Genomic DNA, 18,197 nt, shown 5'->3' with positions numbered 1-18,197 from the left:
AAATAAGGGAGAGGCCCTTGGGAAGCCTCAGGCCTAACTGCCGGGGTGGATGCAGAGAAGGGTCAGCCCATTGGCCAGCTGGGGGGACTGAGGGGAAGGGGTTTGCCAAGGTCGGCAGGTCCAGGCCTGCTCCCAGGTTTCTGACATAGCCAGCCTCTCAGGATCTGTGGGCAGGCAACGCTGTAGGGTGTGGGGAGCCCTCAGAAGAGGCGCCAGTCCGATCCTGGGGGGAGAACAGCCATCCCAGGATCCACGCCAAAAGGCACCCTCACCATTTTCCAAGAGGTGGCGGCACCTGAATGGTTAAAAAAAAAAAAGCAACATTCTCCCTGCGGCGTGGAAAGGATGCTGCAGGGATGGGGGGCTGGGACCTGCGGCTGCGGGTGCTAGGGTACCAGGAGGGGGAGCCAGGAAGTCTCCCACCTTCAACTGAGATGCCTACTCCATCCCCGAGGCAGGGAGAGCCAAATGTCCCTCCAGCCTGTGCCCGGTCTGGCACTTCGACTTGAGAAAGACCCGGGTCGGGGGTCCCGGGCCCCGCACTCTTACCTGTCAGCTTACCTGGCACCAGGTGAGCCGTGGGGAGGGGGCGCAGCGGGCTGGGGTCCTCAGGGGCGCGGGCTCCGCGCGGTTCATTGGAGACAGCGCCCGGCGCCCCGCTCGCTCCACCCCTCCCGCCTCTCCCTCCTCCCGCTGCTCCTCCGGGCCTCCCGCCCCCGGCTGCTGCGCAGCAGCAAGGTCGGAGCAGAGGGGGGCGGGCACACAGGCCAGCTGACGGGCAGGGCGGGGCCTCCTGGTGGACGGGGCCTTCGTGGGGGCGTGACCACAGCTAGCCACCGCCCACCTGCGACGAGCCCCGCCCTCATCCGCAGGACCAGGCCCTTCCGCTCGGTGCTCCACCCCTGGAGACCTCAGGCCCATTCTGAGCAGAAGAAAGTGACCACAGCTGCTGGGGCGCCTGCTCTTTAACCGTCCTTTTCCTCCGGAGGGCCTACCAGCCAGCCTCGGAGGATTGAGGTTAGGATCCTCATTCCTTCCTTCATTCAACCAATATTTGTTGAAAGGCACCTGCTATGTGCCGTGCACCATTCTAAGCGTTTGCGATGCTACAGGGAACAAAACGAGATCCTTGCCCTTCTGGAGCTGACATTCTAGTGAGGGAGTCAGGCGATACACGTAATGAATAAGTAAATTATACCTGTTGGAAGGGAATACATTTCACGGAGACAAACAGAGCCAGGGCGGTGGGGATTGGGAGAGGGAGATAGCCGTATGCACTCAGCGATCGCTGGGGGCTGGGGGCTGGGTGCTGGGGGCTGGGTGTGAAAAAAGACGGAAAACTCCCATCCTTCGCGGGGTGGGGGAGATAGAAAACCAACAAGTAAATAACATAATTTCATGTGGTGCCAAGTATGATTTATTTCCTGTAAAGGAAGTAAAACTGGGTGAGGCAATGGAGAGCGCCATGGGGTCTCTTTAGCTGGGAAGGGCTCCCTGAGAGGCGAGAGGTGAGAAGGAGGGAGCCATGGAGAGGTTTGGGGGGAGAGCATTCTCCGTGAAAGGAACTGCCAGTGGGAAGGCTCTGAGGTGGGAACTCACCTGGCATCTGAGGAGCAGAAAAGGGATCAGTGTGGACTGAACCAAAAGCTGAGGAGAGTAGGTGAAGCCCAGAGGGGCGGCAGGTGAGGCAAGATATACCCTCATCTCTCCAGCCTCCGGTCAGAGGCTAAAAATGCTCTCTGAATGTAAAACAGTCTCTGCTTCTCACATGGGACAGCCTCCTTCAAGGGGAATTTGGCAAAGTGCAGGATTGTAAATGTACTTTTTTTTTTCCTGACCCAGTAGGAATTTCTTCTATAGATAGACTTGTGGAGGGAGTGAAGGTACTAGTTTGCAGATAGTCACTGGAGTAGCCAAAGTCTGGAAATAACCTAAATACCCTTCCATAGGGAACTGGCCAAATAATTACAGAGCATCGCTCAAAAAATACGCTGTAGCATGGGGGGAAATCTATGTATCTGTCCACACACAAATGTTACCTGAAGGTACGAAATGACCTCCAAAATCTACTGAGTAAAAACAAGGGGGAGAACCAAGCTGAAGTGTGATACTGTTTGTGCAAAAACGAAAGCAAATATTAATTGTACGTGAAGAAAAGCTCTTGGATGGATTATCCAAAAGCTAGAATGACTCAGGTCTGGGGCCAAATCCAGGCTCTGTCTTTTTTTTTTTTTTTTTTTTTTGCGGTACGCGGGCCTCTCACTGTTGTGGCCTCTCCCGTTGCGGAGCACAGGCTCCAGACGTGCAGGCTCAGCGGCCGTGGCTCATGGGCCTAGCCGCTCCGCGGCATGTGGGATCTTCCCGGACTGGGGCACGAACCCGTATCCCCTGCATCGGCAGGCGGACTCTTAACCACTGCGCCACCAGGGAAGCCCCAGGCTCTGTCATTTTTGCTGTGTGAAAATAGCCAACACAATATTGAAGGAGCAAAACAAATTTGGTGTACTGACACTACCCGACTTCAAGACATACTATATAAAGCTGCAGTAATCAGGACAGTGTGGTGTTGACAAAAGAACAAATAGATCAATGGGACAGAATAGAGAGCCCAGAAATAGAACCATATAAATATAGTCAACTGATCTCCGACAAAGGAGTAAAGGCAATACAGTGGAGAAAAGGCAAATGGTGCTTTGCAACAAATGGTGCTGAAACAACTGGACATACACGTGCAAAAAATACATATATATATTGACACAGACCTTACACCTTTCACAGAAGTTAACTCAAGATGGATCATAGACCTAAAAGTAAAACACAAAACTATAAAACTCCTACAAGATAACCTAGGAGAAAATCTAGATTTTCTTGGGCATGGAGATGAGTTTTTAGATGTAATACTAAAGGCATGATCCATGAAAGAAAGAATTGATAAGCTAGACTTCATTAAAGTTAAAAACTTCCACTCTGTGAAAGATATTGTCAAGGGAATGAGAAGATAAGCCACAGACTGGGAGAAAATATATCTGATAAATGACTGTTATCCAAAATATACAAAGAACTCTTAAAGCCCAACAATAAGAAAGCAAATAACCTGATTTAAAAAGAGGGAAAAGACCTGAACAGACACCTCACCAAATGAAATATACAGATGCAAAATAAACGTGAAAAGATGCTCAACGTAATTTGTCATTAGAAAATTGCAAATTAAAACAACAGTGAGGTACTATTACATACCTAATAGAATGGCCAAAATCCAAAACACTGACAACACCAAATGCTGACGAAGATGTGGAGAAGCAGGAACTCTCTTTGATTGCTGGTGGGAATGCAAAACAGCACAGTTACTTTGGAAGACAGTTTGGCGGCTTCTTATGAAACTAAACATACTTCTACCATACGATCCAGCAGTCATGCTCCTTCGTATTTACCCAAACGAGTTGAAAACTTATGGCCACACAAAAACCTGCATATAGATGGCTATAGCAGTTTTATTCATAATTGCCAAAACTTGGAAGCAACCAAGATGTCCTTCAGTAGGTGAATGGATAAAATGGTAATTCAGACAATGGAATATTACTCAGTGCTAAGACTAAATGAATTACCAAGCCATAAAAAAGACATGGAAGAAACATAAATGCATATTACTAAGGGAGAGAAGCCAATCGGAAAAGGCTACACACTGTATGATTCCAACTATATCATATTCTGGAAAAGATAAAACTATGCAGACGGTAAAAGGATCAGTGGTTGCCAGGGGTTAAGGGAGGATGGGGGGATGAACAGGCAGAGAGTAGAGGATTTTCAGGGCAGTGAAACTATTCTGTATGATACCGTAATGGTAGATATATGGCCCTAAACATTGTCAAAAACAGTGAAACTATTCTGTATGATACCGTAATGGTAGATATATGGCCCTAAACATTGTCAAAAACCATAGAATATACAACTCCAAGAGTGAACCCTAATGTGAACTATGCACTTTGGGTGATAATGATGCATCAATGTGACACTCGATTGTAACAAATGTACCATCTGGTGTGGGATGTTTGTAGTGGGGGAGGCTCTGTGTGGAAGGGGGGCAGGGAGCACGTGATACATCTCTGTACTTTCCACTCCATTTTGCTATGAACCTAAAACTGTTCTAAAGAATAAAGTCTATTAATAAATTGGTTAAATGGCCAATTTTATGTTATCTATGTTTTAACCACAATAAAAATTGTTCATAGCAGCTTCATTCATGACATCACCAAACCGGAAACAATGCAAATGTCCATCAACTGTAGAATGACTCAGTGAATGGTGGAGTGGTCACCAGGTGGAATACTATGCAGCCACGAAAAGGGATGAGCCACTGCTATACATAATGACACAGATGAATCTTAAAAACATAACCCTGGGCTTCCCTGATGGCGCAGTGGTTAAGAATCCGCCTGCCAGTGCAGGGGACATGGGTTCGAGCCCTGGTCCGGGAAGATCCCACATGCTGCAGAGCCCGTGTGCCACAACTATTGAAGCCTGCGCGCATAGAGCCCGTGCTCCACAACAAGAGAAGCCACCGCAATGAGAAGCCTGCGCACATCAATGAAGAGTAGCCCCCATTCGCCACAAATAGAGAAAGCCCACGTGCAGCAACGAAGACCCAACACAGCCAATAAATAAATTAATTAATTTAAAAAAAGAAAAAAAAAGAAAAAAAATAAAAAAAGAGAACATAATGCTGGGGGTTGGGGAGGATAAAGTAGGAGTTTGGGATTAGCAGATACAAACTACTATATATAAAAGAGATAAACAAGGGAACTAGATTCAATATCCTGTAATAAACCATAAAGGAAAAAAGTATGAAAAAGCATACATACAAATGAAAAAGAATGTATATTATATATGTACGTATAGCTGAACACCAAAAGCTGATACATTGTAAATCAACTATACTTCAATTAAAAAAAAAAAAAAGAACGTAATGCTGAGTGAAAGAAGTGGTATACAAAATAATACATGATTTTATTTTTTATTATTATTTTTTTCATATGATTTTATTTGTATCAAATTCAAGAACAGGCAAGACTGATCTTTGCTCTTAGAAGTCAGAATAGTGTCTACCCTCGGGAGGTGGCTAGTGACTGATGGGGAGGGACATGGATGGGGGCTTCTGCAGGGCTGGGATGTTCTGTTTTGGGATCCGGGTGCTGTCTAGTTTGTGAAAATTCACCAAACTGTACACTTATGATTTGTGCCCATTTGTGCATGTGTGCTGTCAATTCAAAAGAATATGTATAGACACATGTATACATATATATACACGTACATACCATACATAGATACATATACATACATGTACACACACACACACACACACACATCACTCTGGAGTCCAAAGGATGGGTGTTCTAATTCTGGTCCTGCACTCACAAGGTTTATGACCCTAGACAGGCCCCTGTACTTCACTGAGCCTCGGTTTCCTCATCTGTAAAATAGGGATAATAATACCTCACAAGGTCAACAAAAGGACGTCAGTGCTGGCAATGAGCATACTGATTCGGCGCTTACTACTACTATTCTGGCTGCTGTTCCCTTTGGTGACCACGCCCAGGCTGGGGCAGGGTGGGGCTGGGACTGTTTCCAAGGAAGAGATGGGGCATGGGGAGGGCCAGTCTAAACTGAGGAGCAGGAAATGGTTATCTTGCAAAAACTACTGTGAAAGGAGAACACTAGCCAGGGAGCCGGGGTGTGCACGTGTGTGTGTTGCGGGGGAAGCTGCTGGGGCCCAGCCTGCGTGGTGGCTGCCTGGGGAGCTGGTCTCCCCTGGGCCTCCTGGGGAAGGAAGGCCCTTCGGAGTGGGATGAACGCAGAGCTGGGGAAATGGATCCTTTCCTGGAGAGCAGGGCCCTTCACTATCACCGGGCAATCAAGATGGCTGTAAAACTTTAATCACCTTCTCAGGCCACACAGCTCTGGGCTGGGGAGCTGGGTCCTTGAGGGGGGAAGCAGGTCCTCAACCGTCGTTCTCCTCCCTGGGGAAGCCTGGTAGCTTCAGGAGGCTTGGGCTAGGCCCCTGGATCTCCGCGGCCCAGTGACCCGGGTTTCACACCTGAGGAGGGGAGGGGGCACTGAGAGACCTGGCTGCGCCTTTAGGAACAACCCAGCAGAATCAGACTTGGGTTCCACTCCAGACTCCACCGTGTATGAGCTGTGTGACCTTGGTGGGTCATTCAAGCCATCTGAACCTTGTTTTCCACATCTGTAAAATGGGGATAGTTCCTACCACATAGGGTTTGTTGTGAGGACTAAACAGCTTCCCTCTGCAAACAGAGTAAAATCCAAAATGTTCCCAGTGGCCTACTAAGCCCAATGATTTGGTCTCAATACCACCTGGCCTCCTTCCCTATGACTTGCCCTCTTGTATGCTTTTTGCTGTTCTCCAAGCATGCCAAGCTCAGCCCACTGCAGGGCCTTTGCCCCTTCAGTCTCCCTGTCTAGAACCCTTTCCTGCAGATCTTGCTGCAACAGTTAGAGCTCAGCTGAAATGTCACTCTTCAGGAGGCCTTCCCTGGCCACCGTGTCCGAAGCAGCCGCCTCCGGGCACTCACCATCTCACCAGCCTAGTGCCTTCCCAGCCCTTACAACTGAACAAGGATAACCTGATCTCATACTGGTCTCCTTGCTTGTTCCTGTCTCCCCCACTCGACTGAAAGCTTCAGAAGGCAGGGATCTTGTCTGTCCCTCAAAACACACTTCCACACACTCACACGCACTCCTTCCACACTCCCAGACAGGAGGGTCTCGCTGCCCCTGCCCAGCCAGTGTGAAAACCAATCAGGCTGTTGTGCAGGCTCTGTCCAGAGAGCAGGGGCCCTCTTCCGGCCCCTCAAGGTGCTGGAGGGGAGACTTTGCTGGCTCGAGCCTTGGTCCCCCGAATGTGCTGATTGAGACAGCTGGGAGGACAGCCTGGCACTGCATCACAGGGCCTGGAGGTTTCCCATCTTCCTTCTGGGGTCCTGGGGCTTCAGCAGGAGCAAGGGGTGGGCCGTGGAGCCCTGAAGAAGACAGGAACAGGGGCTGTTGCCTGTGTGTGTGTGTGTGTGTGTATGTGTGACTGTGTGTGGGATGTGAGTGTGGGTGAGTACTTTTGTGAGGGTGTGCATGTGTGTGAGATATTGGGTGTATGAATAGGAGTGTGCGACTGTGACTGTATGTGGAACGTTGTGTGTGTTCAAGCGAGGGTGTGTGTTGATGGTATGTGTGAGGGTGTGAGCGCATGTGTGATTGTGTGTGAATGTGTGTTAGCATGTGTGAGCATGTAAGGCTGTGTTTGAGTGTGTGTGTGACTGTGGATGTGAGTGTGTGAGCGTGAACCTGTGTCTACACATGGGGAAAGGAAAGCAGAGTTATCAAGAAAATGCCAACAAGGGAATTCCCTGGCGGTCCAGTGGTTAGGTCTCGGTGCTTCCACTGCAGGGGGCATGGGCTTGATCCCTGGTTGGGGAACTAAGATCCTGCAAGCCACACGGTGCGACCAAAATATATATATATATATATATATATATATATATATATATATATATATATATATATGAAGAAGAAAGAAAGAGACAGAGAGAGAAAGGAAGGGAGGGAGGAAGGAAGGGAAGGAAATGCCAACAAGCCCAAAGAGAAAAGTCAACATCCCTCAAAATCCCACCACTCAGAGTATTCCTATTGTGGTGAACAGGGAACTCAGAGAGCAGACTGTTGGGTTCAAACCCCATACGTGTCCCTTACTGGAGAGTGACAGGGGGCAAGTCACTGCACCTCTCTGGGCCTCAGGTTCCCCCGCCTGTAACACGGTGATATAACAGTACCTAGCTCAAAGGTTTGCTGTAAGGATGAAAGGAGATAAGGTGGGTGGTAGATGTGTTAGCTCAGGTCCAGTAGAGAGGAGCCTCGGTCAACAGCTGTCATCTGCAGTCACCTGTTGACCTAGGGTAAGGGCCAGAGTCTTAAAGCCCCAGAGTCTTCCTCCCCACCCCCCATCCCTGCATCACGCTGAGCCATGGAGGTAACTAAGGCAGGGGACAGGGGTCATTTCCAGGGGTCAAGATTTCCTCCCCAGCTGCACGCCTTAGTTCTGCCAGCTCAATAGGATTGACACCCAAGCTTCTTCTCGGGGCTTTGCAGACCGGGGTCTTGGGGATGCATGGCGGACCATGACGGGGTTCCCAAGGTATGGCTTGCGTGTGCTGTGATGGGTCTCCCCGAGGATGGAGGGCACGCTCTGTAAGACAGAAACATACTCAGCTTACACTGCGGCTGTACAGAACTTGAACCTGGTTGCGCTGGGTGCGGCCACCGACCGACCACGCCCTATTAACACCTGAAGGCGTCGGAAGCACCACCGGAAGTCTCACCGGACTGAGCGTTTTCGTGGGGACACTCACTGGGGCGATCCGCGGCGAACCCCGAGACTGTGGCGTTGGCAACGGGAGCGCCGGGCAAGGACCCCGGATAAATGCTAAACCCAAGCTCAGACGCACAAAACTGGAGAGCAGTTGGAGGGAATGAGGTCAGACCCTAGAGCTCTGTCCTCGTGGCGTTCGCTGGTTCTTCAAAACCTCCGAGCAGAAAAGGGAGCCAGCATTTAAGCAGGTCTTGAGATTCCGAGTCCCTACTTCTCCACGTCCTGTGAAGGTGTGACTCAGTTCACCTATCTGTAAAGTCGACGATTAATTCCCGCCTCGTGGATGCAGAAACTCTGAAGCGGAACGAGAAGGTCGCGTGCTCCCAGCGGAGGCTGCCAGCCCCAACCCGGCCGGGAGCATCTTCCAGCACCGCAGGCCGTTTTCTGGGGCGGAGTCTTCGTTCTTTTCCGCACTTGGGAATTTAGAACGGACCCTTGGCCCCTGGTTCCAGACTGCCTCGGCTGGGGGCGTATCCGGAAGTGCCCCAACGGAAGCCGGCGGGTCCGCGCGCGGCACCTCACCATGGGGACCGCGGCGGCTCCGCGGCGCTTCTGCCGCTGCGCCTGCTTCTGCTCCGAGAACTTGTACGTGGCGCGCTACGGCCTGCACGTGCGCTTCCGGAGCGAGCAGCAGCTGCGCCAGGACTACGGCCCCGTGAGTGGCCTCTATTGGCTCTGCGGGGAAATGGGCGGGGAGGGGTGGCGGAGGGGTCGTTTGCTTTGCCTTTAGTGCTCTCAGATCTGACAACAAGAATGACGTAACCTTTAGGTACCTCATTGTTTTCAACCTTAAATGGGGATAGTGGTATCTTTAGTGAGATTGTCGTGAGGAATGAATGAATGAACGTACATGCAAAATGCTCAGGGCAGGGCCTGGCTCAGAGTACTCTGTCAGTGTTATTACCAAGAGCAGCTGGGAACCCTGCTCTGTGCTCAACGTGCTTATCGCATTCCATCCTTACAATGATCCTGTGAAGTCGGATCATCTCCATTTCAAGGAGAAACTGAGGCTCAGAGACGTTTAAGTCACTTAAACGTCCCAAGGTCACACCGTCGCGCTCACTGGCCTTTCTGCTCCCAGATCCTGCGCAGCCGAGGCTGTGTCAGCCCCAAGGACTTCCAGCAGCTGTTGGGAGAGGTAACAACTCCCCGCCCGCCCTCGATTGCTCCCTCCGCACCCAGCCTGGCCTTTCCTCTTTAGATGTGCATCAGCAGTTTGAGGAGTCTCCCAGCCTCAGGCCTGCCAGTGTCAGATCCTTAGACCTCCCCTTTCCCCCCTCCTGTCCTCACTCACCACAGCATCTGGGTCCTGGCAGCAGAAAAAGAGAAAGCAGGAGCAACGCCAAGTTGTCTGCCTCCTGCCCTCTTGAGATACTCGGGCTCCGGGGAGGAGTCACTTGCCCAAGGTTTCACAGCAGGTGGAGTGGAGGTCCCGCCCAGGGCCGCCTGGCTCCTGGCTCTTCAACCCTCCCCCACGCCACTTCTGCGGCTGCTGCTTGTCTCCCACCCGGGGGTCAAGTGTCGGGAAGCTTCCCAGGACAGCCCGCTGCAGCCTCTGGAACACAAACTTTGACCGGGACTCTGTTTCCCCTCCTTGAGTGGGCCCAGCTGGTTGAGGAGCAGCGAGGGGTCTCATCCCAGCCAGGCTCAGGCTGGTGCAGCCCTGAGTGGGATGGGCCCCCTTCTGGAAGGATGCCCCTTCAGCTAACAGCTTAGCACCTGCCATTTACCCTGGTAGAGTCAGGAGCACAGGGAGACCTTGCTCCCAGCCCTGGCCATGCCCTGGGCTTCCTGAGCCTCAGTTTCCTCATCTGCACAGTGGCCTCGGGGGGGGATGGGAGGCCCCAACCTCATACCCAGGTCCTGTGTAACCCCAGCTTGAGAAGGAGGTGGAGCGGCGGCAGCGGCTGGGGCAGGAGTCGGCCGCCAGGAAAGCCCTCATTGCGAGCTCCTACCACCCAGCACGGCCCGATGTCTACAGCTCACTGCAGGTACCTGGCAGGGGGCAGGTTACTGGAAGGAGGCGGAGGCATCCGGGCCTGAGGGCTGTCTGCCCCACGGCTTGTGTGCTCTGCCCCCAGGATGTGGCTCTGGCCCCCGAGTTTCTGGCCGCAGCTGAGTACAGCAGATCGCCAGGTGCAGACCTCCAGGGCCTTCTCCAGCGGCTGGAGACAGTTTCTGGTGAGGTCTTGGCCCATCACCTTGCAGCACTGGGGGTGGGAGACTGAGGTCCCTCCACCCACCATATCTGCCTCCAAAAATCAAACCAGCAGGACTGAGAAGGGCTGGCGGGACAGACCCATCAGGAACAGGGCATCTGTATCCATTCACTCACTTATCCAACAGTTATTCAGTGCCTTGCATCAGACACGCTCAAATAGGGGTGACTGAAGAGGTTAACAAAGGGACAGTTGAGACAAGTGTGGGCTAAGGAATCAGCAAGGGATGGGGAGGGCCCCGCCCCAGGGCTAGCAACGGGGGTGGGGTTGGGGGTAGGGAGCCGTTCCTATCCCAAGACCTGAAGGAGTGGGCAAGAATGAGGTTTCTTGAACCTGCCAGGACCTGGAACTGTGGGAGAGGGCTCGCCAGATGGGGTGCACATCTGAACTTGGAGGCTAGACCTCAGGGCAGGGTGAGGCTTCAGGGATGAGTGGGGGGCCCAAGAATAGGGCTCCCCTGCTGCACATTATGTCATTTAATCATCACAAGAGCCCTGAGAGGTGAGTACTCACGTCATCCCCATTGTACAGATGAGGAAACGGAGGCTGGGGGAAGTGAAAAGTTTATGGGTAGATTGAAACCCACACCGGAGCTCCCGGCCAACCGACTGTCCCTCCCTCCACAGAGGAGAAGCGTATCTACCGGCTGCCGGTGTTCACAGCGTCGTTCTGCCAGGCCCTGCTGGAGGAGCTGGACCACTTCGAGCAGTCAGACATGCCCAAGGGAAGACCCAACACCATGAACAACTATGGGGTGGGTGAGGCTCCACCCGGTGGGCCCGAGGAGGTGGGGACATTGTCTGGTGAGATGTATCCCCAGCGCTGCAGACATTCTCCAAGCCTCGGTTTCCCCATCTGTAAAATGAGATCACAGCAGGATTATTATGAAGTTAAGCACGTTGATGTCTGCAAAGCACTTAACAGTGTCCTTAGTAAGGGACTCCCCCAGGGACGCAGGGTGAGGCCCTACCAGTTTCCCCGCTGACCCTGGGATCCCCCTCCCAGGTGCTGCTACACGAGCTGGGCCTGGATGAGCCACTGGTGACGCCACTGAGGGAGCGCTTCCTGCAGCCGCTGATGGCCCTGCTGTACCCAGAGTACAGGGGCTGGCTGGACAGCCACCGCGCCTTTGTGGTCAAATACGCGCCAGGCCAGGATCGCGAGCTGGGCTGCCACTACGATAACGCCGAGCTCACCCTCAACGTGGCCCTGGGCAAGGCCTTCACGGGGGGTGCTCTCTACTTTGGGGACCTCTTCCAGGTTAGTGTGTGTGACCCGTGGGGCAGGGCTGGGGCCACTGAGAGTGCCCAGGCCTAAGCCCCGCTGTCCACAGGCGCCTTCGGCCCTGGCCAACCCCCTGGAGGTAGAGCACGTGGTGGGCCAGGGCATCCTGCACCGTGGGGGCCAGCTGCACGGGGCCCGCCCCCTGGGCACTGGTGAGCGTTGGAACCTGGTCGTCTGGCTCCGCGCCTCTGCTGTGCGCAACCGCCTCTGCCCCATGTGCTGCCGCAAGCCCGACCTGGTGGATGATGAGGGCTTCGGCGACGGCTTCACCCGCGAGGAGCCCGCCACGGTGGACGTGTGTGCTCTGACTTGAGCCTGGCTGGGGCCAGTGTGGTGGGGTGAGGGGCAGAAATAAACACCCTGCAGCCCTCAGCACATCTTGGTTCAAAAGGACACACGAGCTTCTGGGTCATTCTTTGAGCAGACACGTTGGCTTAGGCCGGGTTTGTTAGAACCAGAGCCTGAGACAGGGATTCCTGTGCAGGTGGTTTAAGGAGGGGATACTCTTGGGAGAAGAGGGAGCAGGACAGAGCAGGAAGGAACTGGGCCAAGATGGTTTGAAATGGCATCCAGCCTCAGCCCCATCCCACGGGGCTCTCTCTGGAGCATAAATCATACCACAGTTTGCCTTCCACATCAGATATCAGCTATAGGGTGTTTTGGGGTAGGGAGGGGGTGAGTAACTTCCCAGACATCCATCTATCTCCAGGGCAAGGTGATTCCCAGCGGCCCAGGGAATCTTCAGGAGAAGAGTACAGGTGTGAGGGACTTCCCTGGTGGTCCAGTGGTTAAGAATCTGCCTTCCAATGCAGGGGACGTGGGTTCAATCCCTGGTCAGGGAACTAAGATCCCACATGTCGCGGGGCAACTAAGCCCGTGCACAGCAACTACTGAGCCCGCGCACCTCAACTAGAGAGTCCGTGCGCCACAGCAAAGGGCCCACGTGCCGCAACTAAGACCCGATGCAGCCAAAAATAAATACATAAAATAAAAAATAAATAAATGTTAAAAAAAGAGTACAGGGCTTCCCTGGTGGCGCAGTGGTTGGGAGTCCGCCTGCCGATGCAGCGGACATGGGTTCGTGCCCCGGTCTGGGAAGATCCCACATGCCGCGGAGCGGCTGGGCCTGTGAGCCATGGCTGCGGAGCCTGTGCGTCCGGAGCCTGTGCTCCGCCAACAGGAGAGGCCACAACAGTGAGAGGCCCACCGCAAAAAAAAAAAAAAAAAAGAGTACAGGTGTGAGGTGTCAGCAGCAGACACCACCCTGGGAGTGAGCGCCCCGTCACTAAGGGGGATTTAGATGGGCTGCCAACAGCATCTTCTGGACCGTGTGGAGGGGTTACTGCAGAGGGATTAAAAGCAAGGACTTGGAGCCAGACCTCTTGGGTTTGAATTCTGATTCGGCCGCTTCCGGCTGTGACTGGGTAAGCCACATGATTCTCCATGCCTTTGTTTCCTCCTCTGGAAAGTACTCGTGTCCTAGAGGTGTTGTGGAGATCAAGTGACTTACGGTTTATACAGTGATTTTGTGCCTTTTTTTTTTTTTGCGGTACACGGGCCTCTCACTGCTGTGGCCTCTCCCGTTGCGGAGCACAGGCTCCGGACGTGCAGGCTCAGCGGGCCCAGCCGCTCCGCGGCATGTGGGATCTTCCCGGACCAGGGCACGAACCCGTGTCCCCTGCATCGTCAGGCGGACTCTCAACCACTGCGCCACCAGGGAAGCCCTGTACAGTGATTTTTAACAGACCTGTGAGTTTGCTGCTGTCGTTACTATTGAAGAGTTTGCAACTTGGCGGCCCCAGGATTGGATGAGGCCTGCAGCTATGCTGTGTTTGGGAGGGTTTTCCATGTTGAAAGCTTGAGTTCTGGCTTCCGTGGGAAGGTGGGAAGATCTGGAAACACCGGGCCCCAATCGACACTGCAGTAATCAGCAGAAGCGGACTCAGCTGCCCCCAGTCTAGACGGGCCTGCGGTGCACTTTCTCACAGGGGTCTTTCCGTCATTCATTGTCATGCCCTCTCTGGTCCTTATGGACATTTGAGTTTGCGACCTCTGTATTACTGGATGGAGACGGTGTAAAGACCAAGGCTCTGGAGCTTACGGCCCGTCGCAGTGGACACGTTCGCAGACAATCCAGAGAGGAAAGCGGCGCGCAGTCGCCTCTTCCCTGGGGCATCACGGAGACTAGGGATGCTGCGGGCGCGGCGAAAGGACAGTGACGGGAGAGGGCATAGCTGCGGCAAAGGACCCGTGGGCTCCGGGACTGGCGCCAGGCTAGAGAGCAGGCCTCTCGTCTGGGAGCTCCGCCTGGAGCCGCAGCTCGCCTCTCCGGGAGGTCAGTGCGTCAGACTCAGTTTCTTGGGCTGTCCCAGAGACGGAACCTGGGGCTTCAGAACTAAAGGCAGCAGCGCCTTGCTTCGCGGTCGGACGGCCTTCCAGAGCACCGTCCCGGGCCGGAAGTCGCCCAGCCGCCGCTTCCTCACGCGAAGGCGTGGTGCGGGGTTGGCGGTCCGGCCGGATGGGCAGTTGAGGAGGAAGCGGAGCAGCCGCGGGGACTTTCTTTCAGGCGGCGAGGCCGCGGAGGGCGCGGGCTGGAGGGTACGAGCGCGCGGAAAGGAATGAAGAACGCACCTGGCAGCTGAGGATCGTGGCCGTTTCTAGAGGCGCCTGAGCCGCGTGCGCAGGCGTGGAGCGTCCGGGCGGGGGCGGGCCCTTAAAGGGGCCGCAGCGGAGGATCCGGGAGTCCGCGGAGAACCCGGGGTACCCAGGGGTGGGGGTGGCCGAGGATCGTGCGGTTGCACGGATCCCCTCAATATCCCTGCCCCGGGTGGTGACCAGGCCCCGAGTAGAGCCGCCCTCGGAACCCAGTCTGTGGGCCGGCCCTGTGATCAATCCCCAGTTTAAGCGCGTCTCCCCGTCTCCAGCCCGCGGCGCTATGGCTCACGTCGGCTCTCGCAAGCGCTCGAGGAGTCGCAGCCGGTCCCGGGGGCGAGGGTCGGAAAAGAAAAGGAAGAAGAGCAGTAAGGACGCCCCGCGAAGCTGCTCGGCTTCTAGATCCCGAAGCCGCAAGGCCAGCACCACCTCCTCTGGGGCGGAGGGTGAGAACCAGAGGGAATGGGAAAGGGGTGAGGGAACTTCATGGAGGAAGTTGCAGGCAGCTGGGCGGGCTTCTCCGGACTGGCTGTGGGGAAATCGCGGTGAGCGCTATTCAGAGGCACACGAGTGTAGATCCTGGATATCTGGATTGAAAGACGCTCAGAATCCAGGGGCTGGGCCAGCCCATTGAGTACGGAGTGAAGGGAGCACTTAATCATATTTTTGGTGCAGCTGGGTTTGAGATACGGAGGCTGGCCGCCCTGCTCCTAGGCAGTGACTGCGCAGCCCAGAAAGTGCCTCTCCACAGGGTGCAGAGCCCTCCTCTAGAAAGCCCTGCCAGGAGGGTCTCAGCCCTCTGTAGTCAGCCTAAGCCTGCTACAGGCCAGAGCAAGGGGACGAAGGTTTACTTCTTCGCCTCCTGGCCTTCCAGCCTCACCTTCTCCCTGCGTCACAGAGAGAAGCAAACACAAGGCCCGGAGGAGACCACGATCCAGCCCCTCCTCCTCTCCTTCCAGTTCTTCCAGCTGCTCTTCCTCCAGCGATGGCCGGAAGAAGCGGGGGAAGCACAAGGACAAGAAGAGGAAGAAAAAGAAGAAAAGGAAGAAGAAGCTGAAGAAGAGGGACAAGGATAAGGCCAAGGTGCAGCAGACCGAGGCTCTGCCCGGACCCTCGCTGGACCAGTGGCACAGAGCAGCCGAGGAGGACGAGGACGGCCCAGGTACAGTGCTGCCTGGTGTGCAAGGCAGGGAGGGTCCCCTCCCTGAGGCCCCCATTCCTGAGCCCCGCCCCCCGCCACCTCCCTGCCATCTTACCTTCCAGTCCTGACGGACGAGCAGAAGTCCCGCATCCAGGCCATGAAGCCCATGACCAAGGAAGAGTGGGATGCCCGGCAGAGTGTCATCCGCAAGGTGGTGGACCCGGAGACAGGACGCACCAGGTGGGAAGCCGGGCCCCACGGCGGCACCTGGGCGCCCTGGTCCCAGACCGGCACTCAGGAGGAGAGGTGGTGGCAGCTTCTGCTGCTCTAAAAGGACCGAGGATGAGGGAGAAAAAGGAGTCACTCGTTGATGGGACTTCTCAGGCCATTGCTGCCCATTCCTCAGAGCAGGCGACTGCAGGGGCTGGAAGGGCCTTGGGCGGGGGTCTTCAAAGAGCCGCTGTTGGCTGGTCCGATGGCAGAGCCCACCGGGCCGCCCTCATCCTTGTCCCAAGGGTGGGAGGGAGGGGTGGGAGTGGCCAGGCTCCGCCTACTCGAGATGGTGGGGGCCTGAGGCCTGGCACCCCTCTGCTGGATGCTTCTGGTTCTGTTGCTCTGGCCTCTAAGTTAGAGGCTCAGCCTCCCTCCCCTCCTCTAGGCTCATTAAGGGAGACGGTGAGGTCTTAGAGGAAATCGTAACCAAGGAACGACACAGAGAGATCAACAAGGTGGGTGTCGCCCCCTTGCCCAGGCCCACCCCCAGCTCTGCTTCTGATGTGTCCCCTCCTGTGTGCTTTCTTCCCCAGCAAGCCACCCGAGGGGATGGTCTGGCCTTCCAGATGCGAGCAGGGCTGCTGCCCTGAGGGCCCCACTGGCCAAGGCCTGCCCACAGTGTTGGTGGCACAGCCTGAAGGCTGGCCTCAGGGTGGGGAGCAGGGAGCCCGATGGACGCTGCTTGTCTCTCTCCTGCAGACCGGCCTCTGGCCCAGCCTCCTGTCACATGCAGGGGGTGGAGGGCAGGGTCACTGGCCTAACTGGCTCCCCTAACTCCTGAAAGAGTGCAGCTTCCCAGATATTAAACGTACCCTGGTTGGAGACTTCTGTGCTGTTGCTTTTTGTGCTGAGGAGGGGAGGGGAGAAGAGTGCAGCCCTACTTCCAGGGCAAAAATAAGGACTCCAGGAGCTTTTGGGGAAAGGACAGGCCACGTCAGCCACCTTTGCCCTCCTCACCCTCAGATGAGGTCCTGTCTGGACCAGACCCAGGGCTCCACCTCCAGCTGCATCCCAGACCCTTGGCTCTTACACTGGATTTCCTCAGGCTTGGAGGGAGGCTGCTGCCCTCGCTGCTTGTGCCACAGACGACGCAGTTGAGAATTCTGGTGGCCCGGGAGGAATCCTGGCCCAGCTTACTGGCTGTGTCCTCTGTGAAGCAGAGGCTGACAGGCTCCCTGGCTGGGTTGCTATGAGGACCAACTGAGTTCATGCCTGGGAAAGGGCTGGAAGGGGCTGCAAGGGGGCCCAGCATAGGTAAGACCCACGTGAGTGTACTGGTATTACTGTGAGCGTAGCTGACACTGTGTACTGGGAAGGACAGCCTCTCCCCTCACAGGACAGGCTGGGCCCCCATCCCAGCCCCCGCACCCCACCCCCCACCCCGGGGCTCTGGTTGCCGGCGCAGTACTGAGACCCAGAAGAAAGCCTTCCTGCTTCTTTAATTGGTGTAACAGACGACGACACAGTACACAGAGCACACTCAGGCCTGATGGAGCAGGGACAGCAAGGGCGGGCGAGGGCAAGTCAGGACACCACTCACATTCGGTCCAGACAGACAGGGGGCTGAGACGTGAAGACTGCGACGTGGCGGGTGGGCGGGCAGGTAGCTCAGACTGAGCTAGGAAGGGGGCGTGGGGTCTCTGCTGAATCCCTCTTTAGAAATCAAAGAGAAGGCAGGTGGGGGGATCTGGGGGGGTGCGGGCTGAGGCTCAGTCCTGGGGGCTTGGGGGTGGGAGTGGGACTAAGGCTTCTACTCTAACAGGCCTGGGGTGGGGTGGCAGTCAGCAAGGCCTGCTTCACCCTTTGGTTACGACTGGTCGGGCCTGAGCCCTGCAGCTCAGCACCCAATGCTGTAAACATTTTTGGTATTTTTAAAGGACTCTGTCCTCCCTCTCTTAGTTTCTGAAAAAACTGGTGCTTCCTTAAGAGGATAATGTGCCGAAAGGAATCTTCAGGTAGGCCAGGAAGCAGACCTGGATAGAGAAGACAGACGTCACCAGGGAGGCTGGGCTGCCCACCTCACCATCTATGGCTGAGGGCCGCTGGGAGAGGCCCGGGGACTATTGCTGTTGTCCTTGGCATGGCTGGCGGCTGGGCAGGCAGGCGGGGAGCTCGGAGCTGTGGGGGAGCTGCCCGCTGGGAGAGGCCGAGCCCACTGCCCACCCGGCCTCCTGGGGCCAGGCGGCCTCCC

General features: G+C 55.2%; 2 protein-coding genes across 5 annotated transcripts; both read left to right on the top strand.

The window, feature by feature from the left end:
* The first annotated feature begins 8,515 nt into the window (after positions 1 to 8,515).
* On the top strand, positions 8,516 to 12,303 carry OGFOD2 (2-oxoglutarate and iron dependent oxygenase domain containing 2). Its single transcript, XM_082668210.1, has 7 exons — positions 8,516 to 9,092; positions 9,519 to 9,575; positions 10,315 to 10,428; positions 10,519 to 10,618; positions 11,283 to 11,410; positions 11,662 to 11,916; positions 11,990 to 12,303. Exons 1-7 carry the CDS (start codon positions 8,961 to 8,963, stop codon positions 12,251 to 12,253), a joined length of 1,050 nt encoding a protein of 349 aa, XP_082524336.1. The 5' UTR covers positions 8,516 to 8,960; the 3' UTR covers positions 12,254 to 12,303.
* Positions 12,304 to 14,408: 2,105 nt separating this feature from the next.
* Positions 14,409 to 16,815, top strand: ARL6IP4 (ARF like GTPase 6 interacting protein 4). 4 transcript variants are annotated; one of them, XM_082668072.1, is made up of 6 exons: positions 14,409 to 14,616; positions 14,865 to 15,038; positions 15,467 to 15,754; positions 15,856 to 15,973; positions 16,392 to 16,461; positions 16,540 to 16,815. In XM_082668072.1, exons 2-6 carry the CDS (start codon positions 14,876 to 14,878, stop codon positions 16,594 to 16,596), a joined length of 696 nt encoding a protein of 231 aa, XP_082524198.1. In that variant the 5' UTR covers positions 14,409 to 14,616; positions 14,865 to 14,875; the 3' UTR covers positions 16,597 to 16,815. The 4 variants fall into 4 exon arrangements, with proteins under 4 accessions (XP_082524198.1, XP_082524197.1, XP_082524199.1 ...); XM_082668071.1 differs by having other exon boundaries at positions 14,409 to 14,700; XM_082668073.1 differs by having other exon boundaries at positions 14,416 to 14,538; positions 15,491 to 15,754.
* Positions 16,816 to 18,197: the final 1,382 nt, after the last annotated feature.

Source organism: Grampus griseus (genome assembly GCF_964374135.1).
Source record: "Grampus griseus genome assembly, chromosome: 12".
Lineage (NCBI taxonomy): Eukaryota > Metazoa > Chordata > Mammalia > Artiodactyla > Delphinidae > Grampus > Grampus griseus.
This window is presented reverse-complemented; position numbering and strand designations above follow the sequence as displayed.

Excerpts from the sequence above, each read along its gene's own strand:
- ARL6IP4 (XM_082668072.1), top strand. The coding sequence starts at position 14,876 with ATGGCTCACGTCGGCTCTCGCAAGCGCTCGAGGAGTCGCAGCCGGTCC. Across the intron at positions 15,039-15,466 it reads CACCTCCTCTGGGGCGGAGG|CCTCACCTTCTCCCTGCGTC; the intron begins GTGAGAACCAGA and ends CTGGCCTTCCAG. Across the intron at positions 15,974-16,391 it reads CCGGAGACAGGACGCACCAG|GCTCATTAAGGGAGACGGTG; the intron begins GTGGGAAGCCGG and ends CCCCTCCTCTAG.
- OGFOD2 (XM_082668210.1), top strand. The coding sequence starts at position 8,961 with ATGGGGACCGCGGCGGCTCCGCGGCGCTTCTGCCGCTGCGCCTGCTTC. Across the intron at positions 9,576-10,314 it reads TCCAGCAGCTGTTGGGAGAG|CTTGAGAAGGAGGTGGAGCG; the intron begins GTAACAACTCCC and ends GTGTAACCCCAG. Across the intron at positions 10,619-11,282 it reads GCGGCTGGAGACAGTTTCTG|AGGAGAAGCGTATCTACCGG; the intron begins GTGAGGTCTTGG and ends CTCCCTCCACAG.